This window comes from Cavia porcellus, unplaced genomic scaffold (genome assembly GCF_034190915.1).
Source record: "Cavia porcellus strain 051 isolate PalLab524CR breed Dunkin Hartley unplaced genomic scaffold, mCavPor4.1 scaffold_16, whole genome shotgun sequence".
Lineage (NCBI taxonomy): Eukaryota > Metazoa > Chordata > Mammalia > Rodentia > Caviidae > Cavia > Cavia porcellus.
Genome location: NW_026947499.1, coordinates 14,137,749 through 14,165,411, shown reverse-complemented (window position 1 = coordinate 14,165,411; position 27,663 = coordinate 14,137,749). Strand labels below are relative to the sequence as shown.

The 27,663-nt window shown below is 50.1% G+C and overlaps 1 protein-coding gene and 1 long non-coding RNA gene across 9 annotated transcripts in view; one reads left to right on the top strand and one right to left on the bottom strand.

Moving 5' to 3' along the window:
- The window catches only part of Nos1 (nitric oxide synthase 1), a 168,146-nt gene that overhangs the window by 129,293 nt on the left and 11,190 nt on the right, over nt 1–27,663 (top strand). For 6 of the 7 annotated variants that reach the window (XM_013141712.3, XM_063225728.1, XM_003477929.5 and 3 more), the window contains exons 14-27: nt 434–578; nt 1,367–1,471; nt 1,973–2,031; nt 3,058–3,159; nt 4,968–5,084; nt 9,203–9,377; nt 11,224–11,362; nt 11,751–11,829; nt 17,415–17,608; nt 19,495–19,664; nt 23,412–23,622; nt 24,119–24,206; nt 24,813–24,934; nt 26,915–27,063. In XM_013141712.3, the coding sequence (XP_012997166.2) occupies nt 434–578; nt 1,367–1,471; nt 1,973–2,031; nt 3,058–3,159; nt 4,968–5,084; nt 9,203–9,377; nt 11,224–11,362; nt 11,751–11,829; nt 17,415–17,608; nt 19,495–19,664; nt 23,412–23,622; nt 24,119–24,206; nt 24,813–24,934; nt 26,915–27,063 (1,855 nt within the window). The remainder of the gene's footprint in view (nt 1–433; nt 579–1,366; nt 1,472–1,972; nt 2,032–3,057; nt 3,160–4,967; nt 5,085–9,202; nt 9,378–11,223; nt 11,363–11,750; nt 11,830–17,414; nt 17,609–19,494; nt 19,665–23,411; nt 23,623–24,118; nt 24,207–24,812; nt 24,935–26,914; nt 27,064–27,663) is intronic. The other variant, XM_063225729.1, reaches the window with a different exon arrangement.
- LOC134470645 (uncharacterized) overlaps nt 10,421–27,663 on the bottom strand; it is a 39,558-nt gene continuing 22,315 nt past the window's right edge. Inside the window, exons 2-5 of one of the 2 annotated variants that reach the window (XR_010039651.1) lie at nt 17,206–17,274; nt 16,368–16,425; nt 11,982–12,086; nt 10,421–11,303 (exon numbers count right to left, since the gene is read on the bottom strand). This is a non-coding gene — a long non-coding RNA (uncharacterized LOC134470645). Of the gene's footprint in view, nt 11,304–11,981; nt 16,426–17,205; nt 17,275–27,663 lie in introns of both variants that reach the window. The other variant, XR_010039650.1, reaches the window with a different exon arrangement.

The following is a 27,663-nucleotide window of genomic DNA, read 5'->3' as shown; positions in this document are numbered from 1 at the left end:
CACAAGCACACACACACGCACGCACACACACACACACAGCTTGTCCACAGCTATATTTTCTATGTCCTTTAGGTCCTGAAACACAGTGGATAGACACACAAATATTTTATGAATAAATGCTCACCTTCAAGGCAGTGCTTGGGAAGCCAAGGGCTCAAGCAATCCCATGGCAAACTAACAAAACCAACCAATTAATTTTAACTTGTGCTAAGTACCCTAACCCTAAGTAACCCAACCGATCCAATAGAGAAGCCAGTACAGGACCCAAACTCAGGAGCTCTGAGCGCCTCTAAGGGACCCCTCGAGCCACCAGCAGTCAGGAAAGTAAATTCTGTCTTGTCCAAGTCCACAGGTCTTGGCTCTGACTCAGAAGTCCCAGCCTGATTCTCCTCCTCCTCTTTCCCATTTCTTTCTCTCCATCTCTCCTTCCCAGAGCCGTCAAATTCTCGGCCAAGCTGATGGGGCAGGCCATGGCCAAGAGGGTCAAAGCCACCATCCTGTACGCCACAGAGACGGGCAAATCACAAGCCTATGCCAAGACCTTGTGCGAGATCTTCAAGCACGCCTTCGATGCCAAGGTGGGTGGGGTGGCGCCAGCCTCCCAGGCCTCTGTGGCAAAGGAAGTTGGGAAGGGCCCGGGGAAGCCAACAGACGAGAGCCTGGGACTGCAGGTGACAGCACCCAGAGGACACACACACATTTGGGGAAATTTAGGTAACCGTGATACCCACCCTCAGGAGCCCTCCAGGAGTCCAGGAATCTCAAACAAAGCTCCTCTCTGGAAAGAGAAATGTTAGCAACATTGGACCCCCAGATCATTCTGGGATCAGTTTGGGCAGCTCTACACGAAACCCAGCTCCATGGATTTCATTGCTGTAGGACTTCTCAGAGCCTTTAGTCTAGGAACACGTACTATAATCTCCAGCAGAACCGCAGGAGGCTGATCCTCCTTAGAACCTGGGCTTGGAAACATTGTGCCTTTGATGCTAACACACAAGGCAACAATCTTTCCCCCAGGCAAGTTCTCAGACTTGTCTGGCCCAGCCTGAAGGGATCAAGAACTCAGCAGCAGTGGGCTGTAAGAACCCCCAGGGCACCCTTCAAGATCTCCCTTCTGGAGCCCACCATTGGACAGTGGGCCAAACTCCTACAAATCCCTCAGTCCACAGTGCCCATCAGAAAAAACCCCTGTTACCCAGGAGCTGTAAATTTGACCCACTGGAGCCCCTTCAAATACCTGATTCCCCATTCAATGATGGTGTCGCAAAATGATTCCCCTTTTTCGCTTTCTTTCTCTGCTCTCTTTCCCCCACTATTTTTGCTCCTCCCCTCCCCCACCACCCCACGCCTCTGCCGCGCCCCCTAGGTGATGTCTATGGAGGAATATGACATCGTACACCTGGAGCACGAAGCTCTGGTTCTGGTGGTGACCAGCACCTTCGGCAACGGGGACCCCCCTGAGAATGGGGAGGTGAGAGAACCCTCTCCTGTTCTAGTGCGAGGCTCTGGCAGCAGCAGCGGGGCTCCCCATGGGATCAGCCCCCTCACCCCTCAAAGCCGGTGATTCAGCTTGTTACAAGTTCCGCCACGACTGGACAATTTCCAGTTCTCAGTCTGTTGGTGTCCACTGGCCAAACAGTCCGGAGTAAAAGTCAGTGTGTTTGGAGTGGGTGCTCCAATCATGAGTTGGTCTCCCTGCTCCAGAGATGAAGCCAGTCATTTTATAGAGGCAGTGGTAGAGAGCTTTTGCAGGGTAGGGGGATCCATGCCTCTAGTTCCTTCCACAGCTGGCCTTGTGCCGCACCCGAAACTTAAACATCACTGCCCATCTGCATCTTTGACCATCCCTGACATCCGGCCCTTAGGCAGCAGACTCCTCTTTTACCAGCTGGGTCCCCAGACCTTGCGCCTGACTGGGCTCCAGGTGTTCTAACACACATTTCACGTTGTGCTCATCTGCTTTGACTTCCAGAAATTCGGCTGTGCTTTGATGGAAATGAGGCACCCCAACTCTGTGCAGGAGGAAAGGAAGTAAGTGGATGATCCCCTCAATGCCACATGTAACCCCCCCCCCCCGGGTAACTGATAATTGTCTTTTGGAGCCTGAGGTTCACATTTGAGTTCTGGCTCGCGGTAACGGTGACCCAAAGTCCATCAGAGACCAGAGGGAGGGGTCTGAGGTCCACTGGGGCTGATATTTTGTCTGACTAAAATCACATCCCAGCTCCATGCCTCAGTTTCTTTTTGTGTCAAGAGGAGATTCTAACACCCCGCTTTACATTCTGGTAAGAACCAAATCAAGAAATAGATGGAAGAGCTCGGGGAGAGTTCCGCACCCAGTGTAGGATCAGCGCTTGCTTTGGAGACCCGCATTCAGCGTCAGGGAAAGCTGCCTGGCTCCTGGGGACTTTTCTGTCCAGTGCTCACGGTGGACTTGTGGTTCGTGTGTGATCCAAGCTCAAAGCCCAGCTGAGGTAGCCTTGAGAGACACACAGACCTGCAGATGTTTGCAGAAAAATCACATCTGACCCAGGGCTGGGGAAAGGCAGTTCTCAGCAAGAAAGTGCCTGTCACCAAGCTTACCCTCAAAACGCCCTGGCATCCACCATGACGTGTAGGACACAGGGCCTTGCCCAGGGAACCACTGTTCCCTGAGTCCAAGCTCCTTTGGAGGCTGAGGCAGGAGGATTGAAAGTTTGAGGCCAGCCTGGGCAACTTAGGAAGGCCCCATGTCAAAATAAAATTGACTTAAAAGGCCTGGGGGTGTCACTCAGTGGGCGTGAACCCCTGAGTTCCATCTCCAATATCTACCAAAGAAGGAGGCTAATCCCGGAGCCAGCTGGTGGAGACCATGTCGTGCCAAAAATTGCTCCTGGTTCTCTCTGTGCTGAGCACACATTGCCAAACCTACTATGCTGGAATCTTGGGGGACGTGTCCAGCGTCCCGGGCCTCACCCTCTGCACACTGCCCTTCCCAGCCATCCTGGGTGGCCTCCCACAGGCCCCCCTCACCCCTCCTTCAGGGAGAGAGAGGGCACCAACCGTTCTCCCCTCTAGGTACCCGGAACCCTTGCGTTTCTTTCCCCGTAAAGGGCCTTCCCTCCCCCGGGGTGACACTGAAGTCCACGGTCTGGCTGCAGCCCGTGACAGCCAGCACAGGTAGAGTGTGTGTGTGCACATGTGCATGTGTGTGCAAGTATGTGTGTGCACGTGTATGCGTGCATGCGTGTGTACGTATGTGTGCATGTGTATGCAGGCATGTGTGTGTACATGTGCGTATGTGTGTACATGTGCGTGTGTGTGCACGCACGCACCAGTGTGTATGCATGCCCAAAAGCTGAGCATCCCTGGCTGCATCGGGTCTCAAAGAGACCTGCGTCCTAACCCACTAATCCACTCGATGACCTTGAACACATCTGGACTCTGTGGCCCTCAGTCTTTCCTCTCTGCTCAATGGGGAGAAGTTTTCTCTTCCCTGCCCTCTGCTGGGGGCTGTTGCCAGGAACTGAGGGATAATCACCACGAGGGGGAAGCATTTGGAGAAACCACCAGCTTCATCCAAATACACGTGCTGGTATTTTTACCCCACAACCGTCAACCATGCCTCCCACACTAACAACACAGCCACCCCCTGATATGTGGCATGACTTATTTGGAGAAGTGACTCAATGTGAGACTATTTCAGGGCAGAAAATACACTCACGTATATTTAGAACTTTCCTGATGCCAGAGCAAAACGTTGAAGAACGTCCAGCCGAGATGCCCTGTTGCCAGAATGCATAATTTCTGGAGGTTTTTTTTCTTTTTAAAAATACATTGAGATATGTGTGTGTTGGGTGTTTGTCTTGAATCTGGGGCTTTAGGTTGTTTTTGTTTGTTTATTTGTTGGGTATCGTAGGTTTCACTGTGGGGTTTGTGTGTGTATGCGTGTGTTTCTTTTTCTTTTTTGCTTGTTTTGGTTTGGTTTTGCCTTGTCAGAAAATAAAACGCACCACTTTTAGAGGAAAACTGGAAAACTGGGCCTTTTTTTTTTTTAAATCTCCAAAGGTTTCTGTGACTCTTATACTGCATTTGGGTCCCAGGCTCTCTTCCTTCCCCTTGAAAACAGTTTCATAACATGTGATGTCTTTTCACGCTGGTATCGGTGCTGAACATTTTTTGTGCCCTTGCAATGTGACCAGTGGCCAGCTCTGAGGAGTCTCAGGGCCACCGTCCATGGAGGACAGCACTGACCGGGACAGACCAACACTGTCCACGTGAACATCACACAGCACTGTCACTGCTCGAGATAGCAGCCAGAGCCATCTACGGCCAGTGAGCGCCCAGAGCGCCTGGTGCAGGGAAGAACGGAATTTTTACTGTGTCTCATTCTAATCAGCTTACATGGAAATAGCCAACGTAGCCAGTGGCTGCTGTACTGGAAAGCATGAATCTAGTTCACAACCACTTAAAGTAAATTCTGGGGCCTGGCAAGTTGGTATCTCTTACAAACTGCTTAAAAATGTTGATTTTTAGGCCTTACCTCAGGGCTGCTGAACTGAATCTGCATTTTAGTGAGAGTCCAGGATGATTCTTGTATGATTTGTACTTACGATTTGAGAAGTACTGTCTCATGGCGAGGGGCTGGTGCATTTGATTCCTGACTGATTAGTGATACAACTATTTGTTGCTACGTCCAAAGTTTTCTAAGTCAGGTGTGACCTGACTACCTTTTAAGTAGAGGCAGAGTCAAGTGCAGAGGTGTGTTTATCTCTGCGCTGAATGTGGGGAAGCTGACATATTCTCAAGAGGCCACAGGATGGTGCAAGAAAAGGTTTTAGGATCAGAACCAGTAACTTGAAGATCCAGAGGAGGTGTCGGCCCAGCGGGGAGATCAGGGGCTGCAGAGCTCACAGGTCCCTGTTTATTTTGGTGGGGAGATCAGGGGCTGCAAACCAGAGCTCACAGGCCCCCGTTTATTTTGGCAGGAGCTATAAGGTCCGGTTCAACAGCGTCTCCTCCTACTCTGATTCCCGCAAATCATCTGGTGATGGGCCTGACCTCAGAGACAACTTTGAGAGTGCTGGACCCCTGGCCAATGTGAGGTAAGCAGGAGGGTTCAGGGCACAGGGTAGATCAAGGCTTCTGGGAATAATGGGGTCTAGTTGCCAGGTAGGCTTTGTCATGGGGAATAGGGCCTCCCTTTTCATCCCCATCACCCCACATAAAACCATCCCTGGGTGGTGTCCAGGACCCCTTGCCCATGGAAACACACAGCTCTCCCTATGCATCCTCTCTGAGCGCCCCACCTCCAGGGCTCACCCCAGCATCTGTGCTGAAGGAGATTCACCCCCAGATATTAATCGCCCCAGAGCTGCCCTTCCCAGTGACACCTTGGACACCTGATGTAAATTTCTGGAGATACCCAGCCACGACCCTTGGTCTTCAACCTCGCATGCACATTAGAATCACCTAGGATATTAGCAGTATACCGATGCGGTACCCAAGCCCTGTCTTCAGGGGTTCTGACATAGCTGACCTACAATCTGGCTGAAGCACAGGCCTTTGCCTTTAAATCTCTCTGACTCCAACCTACAGGCAAATTTAAAAATCCTCCCTTAGCTCGAGGTTCCCCCTAAGCACAGTCACCTATCATGAGATAGTTTCAGGGGGCACATGGACAAATCCGTATTTCGTGTTTCAGCAACCACGTATTCCATCTAACAAGCATTTGGAAAGACGTAAGCTGGGATGGCAAACTTTAGTCTCAGGGATATTGGTCAAACTGAGACAAGCCTGGGATATAGCTCAATAGCATAAGCACCTGCCTGGCAAGTGCACAGTCATGAGTTCGATCCCCAGTACCAAAAAAAAAAAAAAAAAAAAAAAAAAGAAAGAAGAAAAAATAAAAAATGAGAGTGATACAGTCAACTCTCTAGGCAGAACATTCCAGCCTCACTGTAAATGTCTCCAGCCTGCACCAGCCCATCCTTCTGCTCAGAGCAATGCTGGGTAGATGACACAGGTCACAGGGTCCCCTAGCTGTTGAAGGATCCTATCCATCAGGCCATTTTTAAAATAGACTTTATTTTTAAAAGTGGTTTTAGGTTGACAGCAAAACTAAGCAGCAAGTACAGGGGGTTCCCTTAGCCCGCTGGCCCCGGCGTCCTGCGCGGACACCCTACACTTGCTAGAATCATTGACCCTTCCCGGTCACATCCTTAGCAGTCAGGGCCCCTGGTGTACCCGAGGAGCCCAGCTTGGGATGGTACATTTTATGAGTTCTGACATCAGCACAGTTTTTAGCTCAACACTGAAACATCACTTCTGGAGTTTTAACAATCAGACCTATTTGTCCCTTATTCAACCTATCACAGCAGGGGTTGGCAAGCTAATAATGCCTGTGAACCAACTCCAGCCTGACCGCTGCATGTTACGGTACAACCCAGGAGCCCAGAATGGATTTTTTTCACAGATGAATTTTTGTAATTTGTATAACGATGGAAAGCTTTACCTAAGAACCCCAGCTAGGCAAGATGTTACCCCCTCAAAAAATAAACCCGTTCTTCTCATTAGTAGACCTGCATTTTAGAAATGGCCCTCAGTTATTATTGTTAATGTTTTTGATATCATCGATTTTTAAAATGGGCCAGAATTTGTTTTCTTTCTTGTTATGTAAGTACCTACATAATGGCTTCAGTTTCACAGTCCTAAAAATATTTGCTGTGTGGCCTCACTTATAAGAAGCTAGTCAGCTGCTGGTTTGGAGATTTAAAATAGGAAGTTTGAAATCATAAGTGAGGATTATGACAGGAACAGAAGTTGACTCCTCGCTGCGGTGCAGGCTGTAGGTCCAACAAAACACAAATTAATGAACCAACCTCTTGGATTGTGTGTTGGCAAACTCAAGAGGTGAATTTCTTAGTCTGTTCCAAAATCTCATAAACTGAGCAGCCGTATACAACATAAATGTCTTAGTCAGGGTTCTGGAGGCCAGGGAACCCAAGATCAAGGCGTTGGCAGGTCCACTGGTGGAAGAGGAGAACTCTGGTCCTTTCAGCCACTTACAAGGCCGCTAATCTCATTTACAAGGGCTTCACCGCCATGACCTAATCACTTCCCAATTCCGTTAGGGTGATGTAGGTTTCAACTGACAATTTTTAGAGGGATACAAACAGTCAGACCGTAACATAAGGGTTATTGGCTAAAAAGTAAAGTGAAGAGGCTGAGAGCCCCTCCCCAGCCTCCGGCTTGTCCCCACCCTCTCCATCTCTGCCACCATCTTGTCCCTGTCGTCCTCAACCAAAGATTCAGGGAGACTGACAGAGCCCGTGTGGAGCGGAGAAAATAGTTCCTCTCCGTGGCAGACCTGGGGTGACTCTAACCTTGAAAGAGGTGTGGAGAGCCCTTGTCCCAGTCAAGGCTTGTTGCTCCATCTCTGGTCCAGAGATTCAGCCAGAGCCAAGTCCCAGAAATGTGGCATTCAGTGGCACCAAGGTGTATCTGTAATCCCAGCCCTCTGAGAGGCTGAGGCAGGAGAATTTCACATTGGAGCCCAACCTGGGCAAGTCAGTGAGAACCTGTTTCAAAGTCTGAAAAAAAGAGACTGGAGATTCAGCTCAATTCAGAGTCCCTGGAGACACACACACACACACACACACACACACACACACACACACACGCCCTAGTGTCTGTAAGACAATACATAAGCAAGAAATTTCCCACACGTCATCCAAAATCGCCCCACCTCAACACGGAGAAAGCCTACATGCAGTTAAGCTCCCTTCTTTCAAACACCAGCGTTTTCCGGAAGGTATCTATCTATGCAGGTAGGCATGGTTATAACCCTCTCATCCCACTGGAAAATCCTGGGTACACACTGACATTCGATGTGTTCCTGACAAGACCTTCTGGTCCCTTTATGAACGCAGGTCACTGGGGTCTCTCCTGTTAGTTTTTGTTAACTTTCTACCTAAAGCTAAGCTAGTTGTGTTGTCGGTAGAACTCAAGCTTTCAAAATGATAAACTTTTCCCCCCATTTATCCAGCTCAGAAAGGGGCATGCAAGAGCCAGCCAGTGGTTCCAGGTCATTACTATCCCCATCTTATCCTCCTAAGAACCTTAGAATTCCAACAGCTTGGATTTTCTCCTAAGGATGATGAGACCCACAGGGCCTAAAAGGAAGGAAGAGGTTCAAAGGCCCTGAGGTGTACAAAAAACATGGCCTTCCACACAGGGGCTTGGGTGGCCTGATCACCATGGGCTAAACACAGTGCTGCTGGAGACACCAGTTATGCCAATCGGCTTGGACTGCCATAGCAAAGTATCCCAGAATGGCGGCTAAAACACCAGATACTTATTTTCTCATAGTTTTGAAAGCTGGAAGTCCAAGATCAAGGTGTCAGCAGGGATGGTTCCTGGTGCGGCCTCTTTTCCTGCCCTGTAACTGGTCATCTTTTGTGGCATTCTGAGAAAAAGTAGGGAAGGGTTCCCTCTTCTTATAGGGACACTGATACTATTGGAGTGGGGCCCCACCCTTATGACCTCATTTAACCTTAATTACCTCCATTAGAGGCCCTGGCGCCACATGTGCAGCTTGATCAAAATATTCGGGAAATGTTTAAACTAAAAAAAAAATCATTACACTGACATTTCCTCTCACTTCCAACACACCTATCCCACCACTCCTGCCACTTTCTGGAGCAGTCCAGACGTCTTCTCTCACGTCTTTAGGAGACGTGGTCAAAAATACAATGAGTCCTGGTGCCCAGTGCATTCAACGGGAAGCAGGCTTGTTGAAATGTTCCAATGGTCCTGATCCAGCTTCCTCACCGAATCTGGTTTTGTGTGGCTATGGCTCTTCCCCAACATCAGGATGATCATGAGAGCTAAATGTTCCAAAACAATTCAGGATGTTGGGGTAGTCACAACAGTGTAACTAAAGACCCTCACGAAAGAGCACGTCCAGAACTACTGCAGAAGGTGGCCAGAACGGGAGAAGTGTGTCCCCAGTGAGACGAGGTGGTTTGAGGGAAATTCGTGACAATGATCTCTTACTGTCATTTTTAAAATATTCACTATATTTTTTAAAACACAGTGCATATACACATTGGAGGTCTAGGGTCCAACTAAGAATTCTGAGAGGACACAATTCAGCCCAGGACACAGACCCTTCTGTGCCCCACTGTGCCCTAGCGATGAGCCTCTGTCGTCTCCTTGGCAGGTTCTCTGTGTTCGGCCTCGGCTCTCGGGCGTACCCGCACTTCTGCGCCTTCGGTCACGCTGTGGACACCCTGCTGGAGGAGCTGGGTGGGGAGAGGATCTTGAAGATGAGAGAGGGGGATGAGCTTTGTGGGCAGGAAGAGGCATTCAGGACCTGGGCCAAGAAGGTGTTCAAGGTAATGTGGGCTCCGAAACTCAGGGGCGGCTGGCCCTGGTGGTGCACGCCTGTGATTCCAGAACTCTGGGAGGCTGAGGCAGGAGACTTACAAGTTGCAACCCAGCCTGAGCGTGTCCTTGTCTCAAAATAAATAAAATTTAGATTCTCTCTACATAGGTACCACTGAAAATTCCACATCTGTTACGATGTTATGAGGTGCACATTGATGTGCTTGGCAGCCCTAGGTGGATAATGGTTTCCATCCTACACACTGCAAACGGTATCCATCATGAGGGGACATCCTGTTGGTTGGCATTGTCCTAATAGGAGGTCCCTAGAGAACAAATGAAACGTGGCCTTGTGTCCGCATGTGGGCGCTGGTTAATCTGGTCACGCTGCGGTCAGGGACTTGAATGGGGATCTCACCTTTCCCTGCTCCTTTCTCTGCCCTAGGATGCGCCCTTATCCACAGCCCCCAGAGAGAGGAGACTGTGCACCCTGCTGTCAGCCAGGGGGTGCTTTTTATCTGGAAAGCAAGGGCAGAAGAGAGCAAAAGGGGAAACAGAGGCTCCTGGGCTGTGAGGGGCCCTGGGGGAGCAGCTGTGTTCAGAAGCCTGTTCCTGTCTTTCAAACCAGATGTGGGGAATTGAGATAACTCGGATTTTTCACACTTGAGATCCCTGTATGGTTAGGGTTTCAGTTAGCCAACCTGTACGGAGCATCCCGGAATTAAGACAGGTTCACACCGCTGTACCCTTTAGCTGTCAAGCTGTTCTCCCATGACACTCTGGGTTCTCGTGATCACAAGTCTAACTTCTGTGTCTATAGATTTCCCTGTTCTGTTTGCTTCAGATGAATGGAACCAGGGGATAGGTGACTGGCTTCTGCCACTCAGTAGAATGTTTTCCGGTTTATTTATGTCATAGCACTTGACCAAGTAATATTCCATAATATGAAGATGCCACATTAAACACTTGAATTGCTTTACAATCAGCACAAGGCCAAACATTGGTAAAACTACCCTAAAAGGGCCAGGGATATAGCTCATAAGCATATCTGCCTGGCAAGCACAAGGTCCTGAGTTCAATTCCCAGTATTGGAAAATAGATTTTTATTAAAAACTAGTTCTGTAGTAACGTGTACCTGTAGTCCTAGCTACTTGGTAGATCACTTGAGCCCAGGAATCCGAAGCTAGCTTAAGAAAAATAGAATCCAACTCAAAAACAATAGCAAAAATAATAATTGAGCAATAATTCTTAGGATTATTAACACCAAAGAATGAGTGAGTTTGATTTTAAAAAAAGAAAAATGCAAATCCAGACATCCAGCATTTTTGTCTTTATATAATTTTTTAAATATTTTAAGGAAGACAAATAGGAAATTCTATGATATTTACTTTCCTCTTTAATGTTAAGCCTCTATGCAAGTTGATTTTAGAAATAAATTTCAGCATAGAGTTATAGGGTAAGTAAAGGTTAAGTCATAAAGTTAATGGTAAACATGATGTGCTCAGTATATTGAGGGTATTTTAAAAATACAGGATAGGTGGACAGATGCGTGGATACATGGCTGGGTGGTAGGGAGGGTGTGGTGGATGGATGGATGGATGAACAGATGGATTGTGAATGGATGGATGGACAAATGGGTGAGTGGGTGGGTGGAGGGATGAAATGATGGATGGATGGATGGATGGAGGGATGGAGGGATGAGTGAGTGTGTGGAGAGGTAAAGGAAGAAGGAGGAGAGGAGACAGGCAGAGTTGGAGGGCAGGAGGAAGGATGCTGAAATACATCCCGTGACCTGGAGCTCCGAGGCAGGAGCCCCTCTCAGCCGAAAGCAGTCACCGGAAGCCTCTCGTGTCACAGGCAGCCTGTGATGTGTTCTGCGTGGGGGATGACGTCAACATCGAGAAGGCGAACAACTCGCTCATCAGCAACGACCGCAGCTGGAAGAGGAACAAGTTCCGCCTCACCTACGTGGCCGAGGCACCGGAACTCACCCAAGGTACCGCGCACCGCGCTCCCGGGGAGGTCCTGGGGCCAGGGGGGGAGGATGGACAGGCCAGGAGGGGGGAGAAAGTGGCTTCGTGGCTCTGGTCTCTGATGCCGTCTTCCCATGATGAACATGCCCTGTGCCCGATGCCAGGGACGTGTGTGCTTGGAAGCCGATGTGCCCCCCACAACCACCCTCACCCCGACTGAGTAGCCAAGCTTGCTTTCTGCCCTGCATTATCCTATCCCCCCGCCAATGCCACCAGCCTCTTCTCTTGCATCTCTTCGCTTGGCTCCAAAAGGCCTGTAAGTGTGAGCAGGGTCTCCAGGAAAAGCTAGAGCACTTTATGGACAGTGGCTTAGCCACATCTCAGGAAGGACGCCCTTTGTTCTATTCACAGGTCTTTCCAATGTCCACAAAAAGCGAGTCTCTGCCGCTCGACTCCTGAGCCGCCAAAACCTGCAAAGCCCTAAATCCAGGTAAGAAGCCTGGGCTTCACTTGGCGCCCCCCACTTTGGTGCCCAGGTGCCACCTGCAGGAAGGGAGGAGGTCGTGCTGACTCCACAGACCAGCTTCCTGTGTCCCAGCAATTGCAGGGGGTCACCGAGCCCCCCACTACTGCTGCCGTTACCTGAGTTTTCCGCTTTCTCTTTACGAAGGTCGCAGTGGGGCTGGGGGTGTAGCTCAGGAGTGGGGCCCGCCCAGCATGCATGAGGCCCTGGTTCCGTGGCCAGCTCTAAAAACAAAAGATGCTCCCAGCACAAAGGAGACGGTGTTGGTCATGAGAAAGGGGGAAGGAGAGAGGTTTTTATGAGCTGCCCTCCACACTGGGCCTCGCCCCGAAGAACTGTTCAGTGCCCACTGGGTCACAGCGCCTCCCTGGAAATCTCTTAAGTCTGCATCTCCTCACTGTGGATAATTACTTTCAGTGGGATATTGCAAAAAAAAAAAAAAAAAAAAAAAATAGTTACCTGGACTCTTCTTAAATTTCTTTTGGATGGGGAGAGGCTCATTCCCTGTCCCAAACAGCCCACGTGCTGTGTCCTGGTCATTAGAAATTATCTTAATATCCAACAAAGCCAAATAGTTCATAGATCTTACAGAACCAAATGCCTTAATATCCTCTTCAGCTAAAATGTGTATTTTTTCATACTTATTTTAAACCCAGTTACCCTTTCCTGTGGCACCCAAGGAAATTCATTTCTTTCATGGAGGTCTGCAAATAATCACAGAGATGGACCCGTTTCCCCAGGGTCCTGACACCTTCCTGTCAGCCTCCCTAACGCCCAGTCCCCCAGGCCTTCGGCTTCAGTAGAAGGACACGCTCTGTCCTGCTGGAAATGTCATTCTCTGTCTGCTGGTCACAGTGCGGTGGAGGTCTTGTGATTGAAGCCGAGTGTGCTGGGGTAATTATTGTCCTCACCGACCCGGACAGGACGTGCTAATGCAGCCTGAGATGCTGGCACGTCCTACCGACAGGCAGCCTTCTCTCCATGAAGCCCGTGTCCTTGCCGCTTCTAGAAGTTTTCTGTCCGCTCGACATAATCAAACCAGCGCTGTCTATCCCTCTGTTTGTATAATATTTTTCAGCACTAATGAATATCTCTGCGCTGATCCCTGTTGCACAGAATCTTTTCTCACTTTGCAGCGACAGCCCAGCAAGGTCTTTTGAAACCTCACTCCCTTGCATAGCGTGGTGTAAAGAGCGGGCTCTGCGGCTGCAGGGCTCTGGGTTCTGACTCTAGCCCTTCCACATGTGGCCCTAACGCGACACTCGGGTGGTCCGAGCCCCTGTCTCCTGGTCTATAAATGGGAACGGCAGCGAGAAAGATGGCTGTCACTTATGGAGCGCTTCCTGGGCTCCGAGCACCACGCACAGCACCTCTTATAATTCATACCAGCTCGGGAAGTGGAGACGGTGCTCGTCCACCTTTTAAATAGGAGAGATAACACTCAGAAAATGCAGCTGACTTTTCTCCAGGTCACACTGACCTGGTTAGCTGACTCCAAAGTCACTGAGCCAAATGACTACACAGATGGTCTCACCAGCATTACAAGGTTGCTGCGAGTGTTAAAAACAAGGGACACGGAGCAGCCGGCTCGTCCTAGGTCCTCGTGTCTCCTCCTCATCCACCCCGGTTTCAAATCAGCTGCACACCTAGCAGGCATGCTCTCTGTGCAGTCCTCCAGCCCCTTGATAATGTAATCGACAGCACAGATCTCTCCTAGATCCTCCGGTGTAAAAAGCGGATCAGGAAATTCAGGGCTGAATAATTAGCTAACTACAATATTTAGCACACAATGCCTCTGACAGAGAATCCATAGATGAAATATGTTCCTTATCTCTCATTTATATCTCACAGAAAGGTATAACTTAAATAGCATTAGAAAAAAAGGGATTGGGAATCCACTGGAAATCTTTTTGAACACAGATTACCAAACTCCAGCTTATAGAGCATACTCCCTGAACCACAGTACATAAACTGCAAGAAAACTTGCAGATGCCTTAATGCTAGGTTGAACCAAGGTCTCCAAATCGAGCCTCGCACCTCTGGGAGGACTATCTGACTCCAAGTTGACGATCTAAACGTAACCAACAATATTCTGAACAAGGTTAGAGACGGGAATGTAGTATTAAAATCAGTTATGATTTAGCACAAAAAAGAACCCAATTGTACCTAAGGCTTATGTTTTTAAGACGCATGCCCTGTAGCACTAAACCATCCCCAATGTTATAAAATTTAGGGGAAAAAAAGATAATTGAGAGGAAGAGCATGGATCTCGCATTTCCTCCTGCTCAAGGAGGAAGCTGGCTCTTCGGCCCAGGAGGCTAAAACCAAGATATTCAAGATATCACAAATCAGCCCTGCTAGCGACCCTTAATTGCCATGCAAGGGCGAGAGAGGAAGTAAACAGCCTTTTGAGGGCGATCCTTGCTGTTCTAAAAGCAAAAGTTACTACAGTTCCTGTCCTGCCTGGAAGTCAATTTTCTAATAAGTGCACAACAATTAGCAAAAGTGCATGAGAGAGACGGTAATGGAGAGCTGACGGGGGGTGGATGGTAAATCCTAGAAGTGAGGGGGAGGAGGGAAAACGCAGGGCTTTGAATGAAGCTTGGATGTCAGAGAGGAGCAGAGGAGGGTGTCGAGGACCAGGAAGGCTGGGGGTGCGGGTCCCTTTGTGGTCCTCTAGAGGAGGACCTGGTGCAAAGGCAAGAAGGGGCCCGAGCGCTACAGCCTTAACATTGGGCTCTAGCCAAAGTCTCCAGCCTCCTCCCTGACCGACCCTAACACACGAAGTATCTCCATGGATTCTCCTGGCCTGTTGTTGGACTACATCTCATGTCCCCAGTGGCCACCTGGAGCCAAGCCATGGCCATCTCCAGTGGCTAACATCACTGCCTAACATGTCTCTTTGTTCCTTGGCTTTTCTCTGCAAGATCTACTTTCCAACAGCTGCTCGGGTCATCGTTTAAAAACATACATGGAAGCACTTAACCCTTCAATATCACAGGCTGGAACAGCTTCTTACTGGACATACTACAGAGTCCTTGGTGTGACAGCTCCTGATGAGGTCTTTGGGGTCTCCACATCCTCCTTTAGGGTCTTCTTACCCTTCCTTGAATGTGCCATCCCTTTTTCTGCCTCAGGGCCTTGGCATGTACTATTCCCTCCTTCCTGAGACATGCTGCCACTGGATCTTTGTTCTTCCTATCATCATTCGAGTCTCTGTTTAGATGTCAGATCACCAGAGAGGCCGTCCTGATCATTGTACCCGACTTAGGCCACGGCTCTCAAACTGTCTCCCAGTGAGCAGGGGGACTCTGCTACCCATACGGTCACTCTCCACAGCCTAAAACAACACCGACACATGGCATAAATGTGTGGAATGAATGAGCCTTGTTAATTAGCTCAGGCAGCTCACTACTGAGAATGTTTACTCTCTTCTGCAAGAGTAAACATTAGCTATTTGTTTTTACCATGTAATGCTAGAGGTTATCAGATCTTTCATCTGTGAACCTGTTACTGAACCCCTGCCAGGTGTATGCGTGCATGCATGTGTTGGTTCTGCACACGGATACAAATGCATGGCATGTAGGGGACCCTGGCGGAACAGGTGGACGGGCCCAGCATTGCCCTTCCCCCCTCCTGCTGAACTTCCAAAGGCCCAAGCATCCCGAGTTTTAGGATCCTCCATTTAGAATCCTGCAGCAGAACTGAGATTGATAGCAGTTGGTATCCAAGCCAGTGCCCCCCCCCAACACGTGAAGAGCAGCTCCCCAACAAAGCATCCAGCCCATCAGTGACCCCCCAAGGTCATTTAACACAGGATCTCAGCAAGCCACTTGCAAAGGTCCTTAGCATAAAATCCTACCTGGCCAGGCTGGGCCACTTTCCAGCTTACCTCTGGCCACATTCCCCTCCTGCCCCTTATCTACCTGTCCTGCACCTTGAGAGGACTTGGGAAAAACGGTTGCACTCGTGAGCCAGCTCAGTAAGTTCAGGTTCTCTGAATTTCTGTTTTGTACAAATCGTGATCCGATGGGAAGAAAGCGGGAGCTGATTTGCCTGCGTTTCAAAGGCTTCCTCACGGTTAGCCCAGGAAGCACCCATACTAGAAGCCGCACAGCGCCCCCTGCTGGCTGGGGGCCTCTGCTCATTCCCTTCCTGTCAAAGGCACCAAGGATGAAGACTGCTCCCAAGACCTAAGGCCTGGTGTGGGCTTGGGAGAGAATCAATCGAGTGAGTCCATATAATTAACAAGCTCAGTGCCCCAGAGAGAGGTGAGATACACCCAGGAATGGAGCACTGTTCAACAATTATGACCACCAATGAATTTCCCACCATACTAAAGACAGAAAATACTTGACACTCCTCCCGCCCCAAACACACGAAAAGTGTGCCAGCTCAACTATTTTTAATAATGGTGGCTATTTGAAGCACAAAAGGGCTCTTGGTTGTGCCAAAACCCTCTAAATAGCGAGTCCCATTGGTCTATTCGAGTGTGATTTACATACCATGGAGAATGTAGACACTTCATGTTGAATATCAAGCATCTCCACCAACAGAAACCAACTGGCAATGAAGAAAGAGCAGATCTGAAAAAGCAAGCCCAGCTCGGAATACAAAGAGCTTGATTTACCGAAGTGTCGTTGATCCCACTGGCAGGGATTGGATAAAATGTTCCACGACCATGCACTAAAACTTTTCTGAGAATTTAGTCTCGAAGCCATTGAACTTGAAACACAAAAATCAATGTGAAGGGGCATGTACAAGTGTATTTCCCACATCTCTCAATGTTGTAATACTGGTGAATTTATGCATAAGAGGAACCCAAGCTTACAGCCAGGGCTTTTTTCCTTTGCCATTGACAATTTGAGGACCATGGCTGCCTGGAGGTCTGGAGCCAGGAATTGTCAGGAAAGACAGAGTTTCACAGGTTGGCCTGTGGGTCCACTGGGGTGCTGGTCCCTGGGAGAACCCTAACTGCCAGCAGCTGGTTTACCCTGGGAGTCTGAGATTCTTTCCTGACAACAAATACTTTTATGAGAACCTGCTATGTGCCAGGCACTGTGATAGGCACAAGGGGGTAGCTGTGGACCAATCAGATCACACACCATAGGAGGAGCCAAGCAGTGCTGTGGGTCAGAGGGTGGAGCTGTGGCGGAGAAAAATACAGCAGAAACCAGAAGGCAGAGGAGCAGGCGTTTCTGAGGATGGGCCCTGGGGTGCTCCTGTGTTCAGGGTTTGGGAAGACACAGTGGAACCAGCAGAAGAGGAACAGGCCGTAGAGCAGACTGGGAGAGCTTAGGTGATGGAGAGCTTAGGAGGTGAGGAGGCGGGAAGCAGTCATACCTGGTGCTACCTCCTGTCCGGCGAGCCTGGGGACTGCCGCTGGATTTTCAGTGAGGACCCCTTGGGTGACTGTGAGAGGAAACAGGGCATCAGCTTTGATGGCACAAGCTCCCGAGAAAGCAGAAGAAGGGAATTACAGCCACCAAGCAGAGAAAAGGGACAGAGGCTGATGACTCCTGTCCTATTGTTCCCCATGTCCCCCACTGCAGCCGATCGACAATCTTTGTGCGTCTGCACACCAACGGGAACCAGGAGCTGCAGTACCAGCCCGGGGACCACCTGGGGGTCTTCCCTGGCAACCACGAAGACCTCGTGAATGCCCTCATCGAGCGGCTGGAGGATGCCCCCCCTGTCAACCAGATGGTCAAGGTGGAACTGCTGGAGGAGCGGAACACGGCTTTGGGTAACACTCTGGGACCCCTCCCTTGCCTTCCCCCGGGAGGCCCAGAGGTGCTGTGGGTTTTGGGAAGGGGACACCCCGTCCTCTTCCCACCCACCAACGCATGGAGGAGAGTGGCTTTCTATTGCCCCTGGCTCAGGAGACTCTCACCCTTTCTCATGGCTGCCAGCAGATGCCATGACAACAGGCAGGCAGGCTCCCCAGGTAAAGAGATTTCTACCGTGATCATCACTAGACACTCACTTTAGCAACGGTCACTCTTTTATTTCTTTATTCCTATGGCCTCTTAAGAATATCTGTAATACTCACTGCCCAGCACGTAAACATCAGCTGAAGTCTGAACCTGATTCTTCCTAAGGATGATCCTGATGCCTCTTAGGGTCTGAGCCTAACTCCAATTGCGTAACCAGCTGAGATCAGAGGCAGACTCCTCTTCAAATCAAAAGGGCCTGCAGGAAGCTTGATGGCCACTGAGAGATGGATCCCCCTTAGATCAAATCTAACATGTTAAGTGAGCATCTGAGGTGTTCATAGTGAAGAGCTGTCAGAGGCAAATGGGGGTCAGTGCTTCACCTCACAGCCACGGTGTGAGGATGTACAGCGCTCTCACACGGCGGCCACGACTGCCGTCTTTACAGAGGAGCTAAGGCGTAAATCAGGGCAGAATTGGGAGAAGTTCGCAGTCAGAGCCCTCCTGAAAATCCCTTCGGAAGGCTCCACTTTGGAGAGATGCGTCTCTCTTAATAAATGCCACCTGGCCACTTCTCCCCTGGTTAAACCCCTGGGACAGAAGAGCTTGGTTTCAGGGACCATGTTGGATGGATCCAGAGGAAGAGCAGTCAGCACTCAGTAGCTAAGGAAACAGGATCCAGGATGCCTGGAAGATAGGAAAACCCACAGATGCCCAAACTCCTTATGTAAAATGGCATGGTATTTATTCCTAGCCCATGCTCATGCCCCCGTGTACCCTACATCATTTCTAGATTACTTCTGGTGCCCAATGCAACATAACTGCTCTGCAGGCAGTTGTTATGCCTTGTGGCTTAGAAAATAATAACACGGAAAAAGGCCTGTACCAGTTGAATACAAAATTTTCCATCTTTGGGAGAATCCACAGAATGCAGAATCCATGAATACAGAGAACTGGCTGGCTGCACAGTGTGATGGTTAGAGCGAGACGTGGTAGCAGGCTCCCTGATTCCAGAGCTGAGGCCTTGGGCAGCTCCGTTACCTCTTCTGAGCTTCCGATTTTTCTCAAACAGGATAATAATAGTGTCCCCCACCTGGGATTGTTCAGAGGGTTAGATTAGTTGATAAAGTACTGGGAGTAGTATTTGGTGTGCGTGAACGCACTGGATGACTGTGAACTATGATTTTTATTTTAAGCATGAGCATCTTTTGCCAAGGGGTGAGAAGCCGACACCATGTGAGGACAGAGGGGACCAGAGAACGCTTATGTCTGTCACCCAGGACTCTCTTCCTGTATTTCCCCTCTTCCACATTTTTGCTTTTATTTGGTTTGGTTTGGTCTTGTAGGGTTAGGGATTGAACCCACGGCTGTCACACTGAGCTACATTCCCAGGGTTTGTTTTGTTTTTTGAGACAGAGCCTCCCTAACTCAATAACTTACCCAGACTCAAACTTGAGATTCTCCTGCCTCACCCTCCCAGAGTTCTGAGATTATAGGCATCACTCAGCTTCACATTTATTCCTTAATGTCGGAGCTAGTTTGACTAAGCGGTTTGGGGTAGGCTCCTTGCACTCACGAGGTGACCACAAGGTCCCCTGATCCCACTGCTCATCCAGTCAGGTCTCCGCGCAGCAGCAGGCCAGGACCATTGTGGACCCAGGTCCTCCCCCAACCTCCCTGTCCTCTTGTGCCTCCCCAGGTGTCATCAGTAACTGGAAGGATGAGCCCCGCCTCCCTCCCTGCACCATCTTCCAGGCCTTCAAGTACTACCTGGACATCACCACACCACCCACACCCCTGCAGCTGCAGCAGTTTGCCTCCCTGGCCACCAATGAGAAGGAGAAGCAGCGTCTGCTGGTCCTCAGCAAAGTGAGTTCCCCGTGTCACCCAGCCCCAATGGGAGCCTTTTGCCTCCTGGTCACTGGCAAACTATGACACGGTTGTTCCAAATCTGTCCAGCAGAGGGCAGTTTCGAGCAATGGGTACCATTGTCCAAACTGCACGTGGCCGCCATATTGGTTTCTCCATTTTGCCAGGTCCTAACCATGTAATGAAGCAGAACAGCCCCCTTGCCACTCAGAGTTCTCTGGCCACCACAGACGTTGCTACTCTATGTCGTTTCCACCTTTGTTACCCTGTGCTCCTATGGGTTCCAACTCAGCCCACTCTTGGAAGGAAAAGAAACAGAATCTCATAGTGCTCTGGTGAAAGGAGCTATCAGTAGATCAGTGAGACATAAGAGGCTTCCAATGGTCAGGAAGCCGAACACAGCTTGTACCACCCTTGCTTAGCAACTATAGACTCACCTGCTCCAAAATGCTGTACAGTAGGAACCCTCCCCAGAATCCCAGCTACTCCAGTTGCTGAGTGCAAAGCCAGGCTGAACAACTGAGCCAGACCCTGCCTCAAGATTTGAAAAGATTTTGAATGGCCAGGGTTGTAGCTCAATAGTAGAATACTTGCCTAGGATGCATGAGGCTGGCAGTGGGGATTGTACAAAGAAGCAGAAGGGAAACGGAAAAGGGAGAAGGCAGACTCGTACCCAGGAACACCTCCCAGTGGGGTCTCCTTGCCAGTAAGCAACGCTCTAGCAAAGGATGCTTTAGCTTCCGCCTGCTGTCCAGGAGAAGGGCCTGAGTGATGGGCAGTGAGGGAGAGGCTAATTAGCAAGTACATATTATTTAGAAAATATGGAAATAAACACCAGAAGAAACAGAGAATTCTAAGTAATTATCTCTGGAAAGCTGAAAACAGATGGCCCCGATAGAACAGGAGATCATTATTTTTAATCAGAAGCTTGGCAGAATTATTTAACTTTTTATGCTATGTGCATATAGAACTTTGATTTTAAACTTACTATTCATGGTAGGGAGGGGCAGTATCAAGAGATCACGCCCTTTGCATAGGATTATATTATGTAGAAATTTGCTTAATCAAATGTATATGACCAATTGTTCTGAACAGCACGAAGTCTCTAAGGTGGGATAAATGAGCAAGGATTTTGTTGATGGAAACATGTATGTTAGAGGACACAGAAAAAAGAGTCAGACCAGGCTGTGAGCATCACCAGATCATAAAACAAGGCTAACTCCAACGGAAACAAAAGGAGGCTGGGTAGAAACCTCTCAGATTGCAACGCAGTTTATAGAGGGGCAAATAAGTCCTTTGAAGAATCCTAGAACCAGAGGCCTGCATCCCAGGAATGAACCTGTCCCTGTCCAGGAATTGTCCCTTCTGTGGTCCATCCTGGACTGTCTTAGTTACTTTATCACTCTGGATAAACAAATACTTGACACCCAGAATGAAAGGAGAAAAGGTTTGTTTTAGCTTACAGTTTGTAGAGGTTTCCAGTTCACAGTGGGCCAGCTCCAAGGCAGGCAACATGACAGAGGAAAACAGCAAAAGAGAAACAGTTCGTGGCACAGCAGGCAAGAAGCAGAGTCTCCCTTTTGCTTCTCGTTTTTATTCCATTCAGCCTGCAAGCCTGTTGGTTGGTGCCGCCCACACCCAGGATGAGTGTTCTCTCCAGTAAATCCATCATCTACACCCAGAACTATGCTAAACCAATCAGTGGACTAACCCAGTGTCACACACCCATGACCCAGCCGCTCTCGAGAGCCCCACCCAGGAGCACATGAGGCTTTGCTGGGGGGGCATCTAGAAATAAGCCACAACACCATGAGAACCGGACCTGACCCCAGCACTGGGGATGGCATCAGCCTCAGGTGGTGGCGGATCCAGGTGGGTGTCCATCTCAGACAGCTTCCGCTGGGGCTCTCAGCCAGATGTGCTCCGGCAGCTGGAGGTCAGTAGCTGCAGGTCCAGGATGTGCATTCTCAAGATGACCATTTCTATTCATGCGGCAAGGCCCAGCCTCTGGGATCATGCTATCTAATGCACCCTGCTATACATCGAACTTGTAATCCACTTCACCTCTGCTCCCGGAAACTGAGCCTCCCCTGCCGGCAATAAGGGACTGCCAGGGTGTCTTCTGAGATATGAGAAAAACAACTCTGAGTCCCAGAGAGTTTCCGTGTTCCTTGGTAACAGCTGGGCTTTGCTGTCCTTACGCCCCCAAACATGGTCCTCCGCACACTCCAACCTGCTTTTCCTTCGCTGTCACTTATATGGCCAAGGATGCTTCTCCTCAGCCACCAGCGGGCTGAAGGTGTGCATTCTGCACCTGCACGTCCTCTTGTGTTCCTGGAGTCACTAATGCATGACTCACATGGGGTCTCCCTTTTGTCCTTTGGGGGGCTGTAAGGGTTAGAAGTAAACATCCTCATTTCAGACCACCCAGCGCAGGGATCAGCAGATTATTTCCTGTACAAGGCCAGGTGATAAACATTTCAGCATGCAGTCGCTGTGGTCTCCGGTCCAACTATCGAACTCCACCATGGTAGTGCCAGCAGCATGGACGACACATAAGTGGGTGTGACCCCGTGTCATCCAAAGTCGTGGTGAGCTTGGAAGTTTGAAGTTCAGTTTCTATTCATGTCTCATAAAATGGGGTTCATCTTTTGACTTTTTTCCCCAATCATTTAAAACGATATTTATCTCATGATCTATATAGAACAGTGGCAAGCCAGGTCTTTCTGGTAGCTGAAGTTTGCCATGCCCCCACTTAGATTCAGATCCCAGCATCACCACCTGGTAGCCGCAAGACCTCTGCGTCCCTCAGTGTCCTCATCCACAAAATGGGCACAACAGTAACACCTGCTATGGTCTGAATGCTTTGCCCCCTCCAAAAAATTCATATGTTGAAACCAACTCCCACAAGATGTTGATATTAAGAGGTGGGGGGAGGGCACTACCAGGCCTGGTGGTACAAGCCTATAATCCTGCTACTTGGAGTCTGTGGCAAGAGGATTGTAAGTTCAAGGCCAGCTTAGGCCACTTAGCAAGACCCTGTCTCAAAATGAAGTGTTAAGAAGGGCTGGGGTGTAACTGGAGTTCAGTGTAGAGCACTCGTGTAGCGTGGCCGAGGCCCTGGGTTCCAGCTCTGACACTGCACAAAAGAAGACGCTGGGCCGTGATTAGGTTAGGAGTACTCTATCCTCCAGAGTGGGGTTAGTATCTTCATAAAAGAGTCCCAAAGGAGCCAGTTCATGCTTTAAAAAAAAAGTGCTGGGGATTTAACCCACGCCTTCACACTGAGCTGTATACCCACCCAGTGCTTTGTTTATTTCTTACTGTGAGACAGAAGCTCCCTAAGTCACAAAACAACCCAGGCTGGGTTCAGACTTGCAATCCTCCCGCCTCAGCCTCCCAAAGTTCTGAATCACAGGCGTGTCCCACCGCACCGCATCTGCTTCCTCGCTTCTGCCATGTGAGGGTGTGTAGTAAGTGCCTTCTATGAAGACTAGCCCTTCCCGGGCAGCAGACCCCCTGGGACCTTGGTTCCCATGGTCTGCGTTTCCATCACCCGAATTAACCTGTCAGAAGTATTTGGGGGCAGCAGCCCAAGGAGCCAAGGCACGATGGGTCCCATCATGTCCTCAGGTGATGGAAACCCAGCACAGCACGGCTCCCCAGAAGTGGCACCCAGCCCCCCTTTTATTCTGCGCCCACCGGAAACAGGAAGTAGCCGGCCTCACGCTCTGCTCCTCCCGGCAGGGGCTGCAGGAGTACGAGGAGTGGAAGTGGGGCAAGAACCCCACCGTGGTGGAGGTGCTGGAGGAGTTTCCGTCCATCCAGATGCCGGCCACCCTGCTGCTCACCCAGCTGTCCCTGCTCCAGCCGCGCTATTACTCCATCAGCTCCTCCCCGGACATGTACCCGGACGAGGTGCACCTCACCGTGGCCATCGTCTCCTATCACACGCGAGGTGGGCAGAGGCGCAGGTCTGCATCCCCGAGGGCCTCTGGAGGTCTCTCCCTGCATTAGTGCCCAAAGACCACATCCCAATCCAAAATCCCTGCGGGACACTGGCATCCAAGGTGTGGAAACCTTGGCACCCAAGGAAATCCTCCAGTACCCCAAGGCAGCGACCAAAGGAAGGTTCACCGGGCCTCCCGTGGGGCAGCTCCCTGTTGCGGGGCCCCAAGCTCTACACGTGTGTTTTACCTCCCTGAAAAGCAATTGAAATGCATGATGGCTGCAGATTCTGCAACCAGGACCCCATCCACCCACCCCCACCTGCACCCACAGAACCCTGGGCTGGTCTGCAACCACCCACCTACCCCAGCTCGACCCTCCCCCCCCCAACCTTCAGAGGACTTCTAAGACCATGAATTCCAAAGCAGAATTGTGGTGTTGGCCTGAGAGCATGTGGGGAGGGGGCACACGGGCCAGCCAGACCACCATGCTTTTCTCTCTGCTAGATGGAGAAGGACCAATTCACCATGGCGTGTGCTCCTCCTGGCTCAACCGGATACAAGCTGATGAGGTGGTCCCCTGTTTTGTGAGAGGGTGAGTAGCATGTTGGAATCCATAGCTAGAGTGGTGGAGATGAGCCTTAAGGGCTGCAGGGAAAGGTCCGGGTTGGAGGGAGTGGAGACCAACATCCCGCATCGTTCCAAGATGTTCGGGAGATGGGATCATGAGATACAGTGGCACGGCAAAGTCTGTATGATAAGTATTCCCCCGGGGCACAGATGGGCCACAAGCTGGGTTACAGGGGGAACCACTCTCCATCTTTGTGGACTTCTAACCAACTTCTACTGATCGTCCTCAATCTGTCCCTAGTGTCATTCAGCTAGCTCCATTCATTGTAAGTTTTCCTCCCCCACTCACTGGGAATAAGCAGACCCAAGTACAGACCCATGACGGGCACCTCTTTGCCAATCAAAAGCATCTTCTCCTGAGCTGTGGCTTGGCTCACCATTGGTTCTCAGCCACTGCGAGTAGACCTGCACAGTACAGTCCACATGCCATGGGCGTCAGAACTTCCAGGGGGTTCCAGAGATAGAGTCCCGTGCCCAGAATTATGCCTCACTGCCTGGTGTGCCTTGGGCTCCGCTGTTGGGGATCAGATCTGAGCTCAGCGAGACTTCTGACTCTCTCTTTCTTGTCCAGCGCACCCAGCTTCCACCTACCCCAAAACCCCAAGGTACCCTGCATCCTGATTGGCCCAGGCACCGGCATCGCCCCCTTCCGAAGCTTCTGGCAGCAACGACAATTCGACATCCAGCACAAAGGTGGGTAGGAGTGGGGTCTCCATTGCTTTCTCGCCTGGCAGGGATGCAGGTGCAGGCCTGACCCGACCCGCAGGAGAAGTTCACGGTGTCTTTCCGGCGGTCCTCTCAATGCCTCCCTGCGGCTTGTTTTAGAGTCCTGCAGTCCCCTTTCTGTGACAGTAAGAGGTGGCCACTGCTAAAACCTATGATCTAGATGGGGCAGGTGTGACTGTCCCTGCCCTTCCTCTCAAGGCACTTCTCCGCTGTGTGGGAGACACAGCCATTGGTCTCCAGGAAGAGGACAGGGAGAGAACCCACAGTGGGAGCACTCATCAAATGAGGATTTAGCACCTTCGCCCAGGCCTGCAACACGTGTCTCACTGCCAAGCAGCTCCCACTGGAATTCGTCCCACCAGTTTAAGCCACCAGTGACACTGCATGACTGTCCCACTGGGCAGCAGAAATAAGTGCATCTTAAATGCACCATCAATGGGGTCCTTTAAGATTTCCACGTTAAACTTTAGAGAACTGATGATTGATAAACCATTCATTTAATGAAATTAAATTTGTTATTATAATCATTTTTAATTGGTATGACTAGTATTAATATTGACACCTGAGTGGTGATTATTCAAATTCAAATAACTAACTGGATTTGGTGCACTTATAGGCTTAGTATTAGTTTTATTAGTAAAAAGATGATTAAAAGTAACTAAATCCATTGGTACCACCAGCGGTACAGTCATGCATGTGTTACCAGTGGTTCAAGCTGGCGGGAATATTTTAAAAGCATCTAAAGAGGGCTGGGGATTGAGCTCAGCAGCGCAAGCGCCTGCCTGCCAAACTCGAGGTTGTGAGTTCAATCCCCAGTACCAAAAAAAAAGGAACTAAAGAGTGCCCACCACTAATGAAGGTGCTGGGACCATAGCAATACCCAAGACAGAAAAACAACTCAAATAAAGAGAAATCATTTCCCATGGAACCGTGGTTCCAGGAGAACACTGGTATTTGTAAAGTGGTCACCATTGCCAGGCCCATTTTTCACATTCCACACTAATTTCTCACCATAACCCCATGAGGCAGGAACTGTCACTGCAGTCAGCCCTCTGGCTCCGTGAGTTTCCAGTCTTCAGAGTCACCCAAATTCTGATTAAATACATTAGAAGAAAAGAATTACGTCTGTACTGAACAGGTGCCACCTTTCATGTGTGTCTGGTTCTGCTGATGGAACACAGGGCCTCCTGGGCGCTAGGCAAGCACTGGGTGACTGAGGCGCATCCTCAGATGGAAACAGTCTCCCTAAGTTGCCCGGGCTGGCCTTGGCCTCCCGAGTAGCTAGGATTACATGCATGTTCCACCATGTGTGGCTCAGATGTTTTTCTGTCATTATCCCCTAAATAATGCAGTATAACAGCTATTTCTACAGCACTCTCATTAGGGAAGGGTCAAAGGATGTGGGAGGGTGCGCATATGTTCTGTGCGAATGTGATATCATTTTATAGAAGGGCCTCGGGCACCTGCAGAATTTGGTATCCAAGAAGGGGTCCTGGTACCTCTCCGCTGCAAATATAAGAGGCAACTCTGTTTCCATGTCTCACTTGGAGAAACTGAGGCATAGAAGGTTAAGTTGTGCACTGTCACACAGAGCTAGAATTGCAACCCAGGAGGTCTGACTGAAGTCTGGGCTCTTAGAGCTACCTGGTGCAAGGGGGCTGCTAAGCAGCATGGCAGGGACAGCAGGAAGGATGGAAACCCAGGGAAGGGAAGTGTGTCAAAAGCTGAACACCAAACCACCTTCCACAGTGTGTGTGTGTGTGTGTGTGTGTGTGTGTGCGTGCGCACACATGTGTGTGTGCACCCACACATCTGCTTGCCCCAGTCTCCTCAGCCTCAGCCTGCATGGCAGCCCCCAAGGTCCACGCTCCCTACCCTGGCACCTCCTTTCACCCTCCCTGAGCGGGCACTAGAGCCCTCAGTGACACACGCCCTTCTGATTGCCAGGACTAAGTCCCTGCCCCATGATCCTGGTCTTCGGGTGCCGGCAGTCCAAGATAGATCACATCTACAGGGAGGAGACCCTGCAGGCCAAGAACAAGGGGGTCTTCAGAGAGCTGTACACGGCCTACTCCCGGGAGCCAGACAAACCAAAGGTGAGCCCCACACGTGCTCATACACCCTCTGGTATACATGTTTTAAGAACTGTCTCAAGAGCCTCCCCCACCTTTGACCTTTCTGATTCTCCCCAGTACTTCAGAAAGCCTGAAAAGGAATCTATTTGTATTAGTTTTCCCTTGGCAGGGGCCAAAATGCCTGACACCCACAACTTTAAAAAAGTTGGCTCATGGTTCCAGAGGGTTCAGTCCCTGGTCTGCTGGCTCCAAGGCAGGAGCATGATGGTGAAAAGCTACGGTGGAGGAAATCTGCCCCCGTCGTGGCAGATGGGAAGCAGAAGGAGGGGTGGAGAGAGAAAGAGCCAAAGAGAAAGGAAGAGCCCGGAACAGGATCTGGCCTTTAACCATGCATCCCCCAGCCCATCCTCCGCGGGGGCTCTGTCCCCTAACAGCCCACCCAGCTAGAAACTCATCAGTGGGTTATTCCAGTCATGACCTGAACATGGCTGTACTGGAGTCAAGCCCTTGATGCACGAGTCTTTAGGGAACTCTTCCCATGTCAACCACAGCACTATTAAAATCAGGTAACAGATTTAATACTCCATGACCTGATTCCAGTCCAGGCAACTCCAAGCAGGT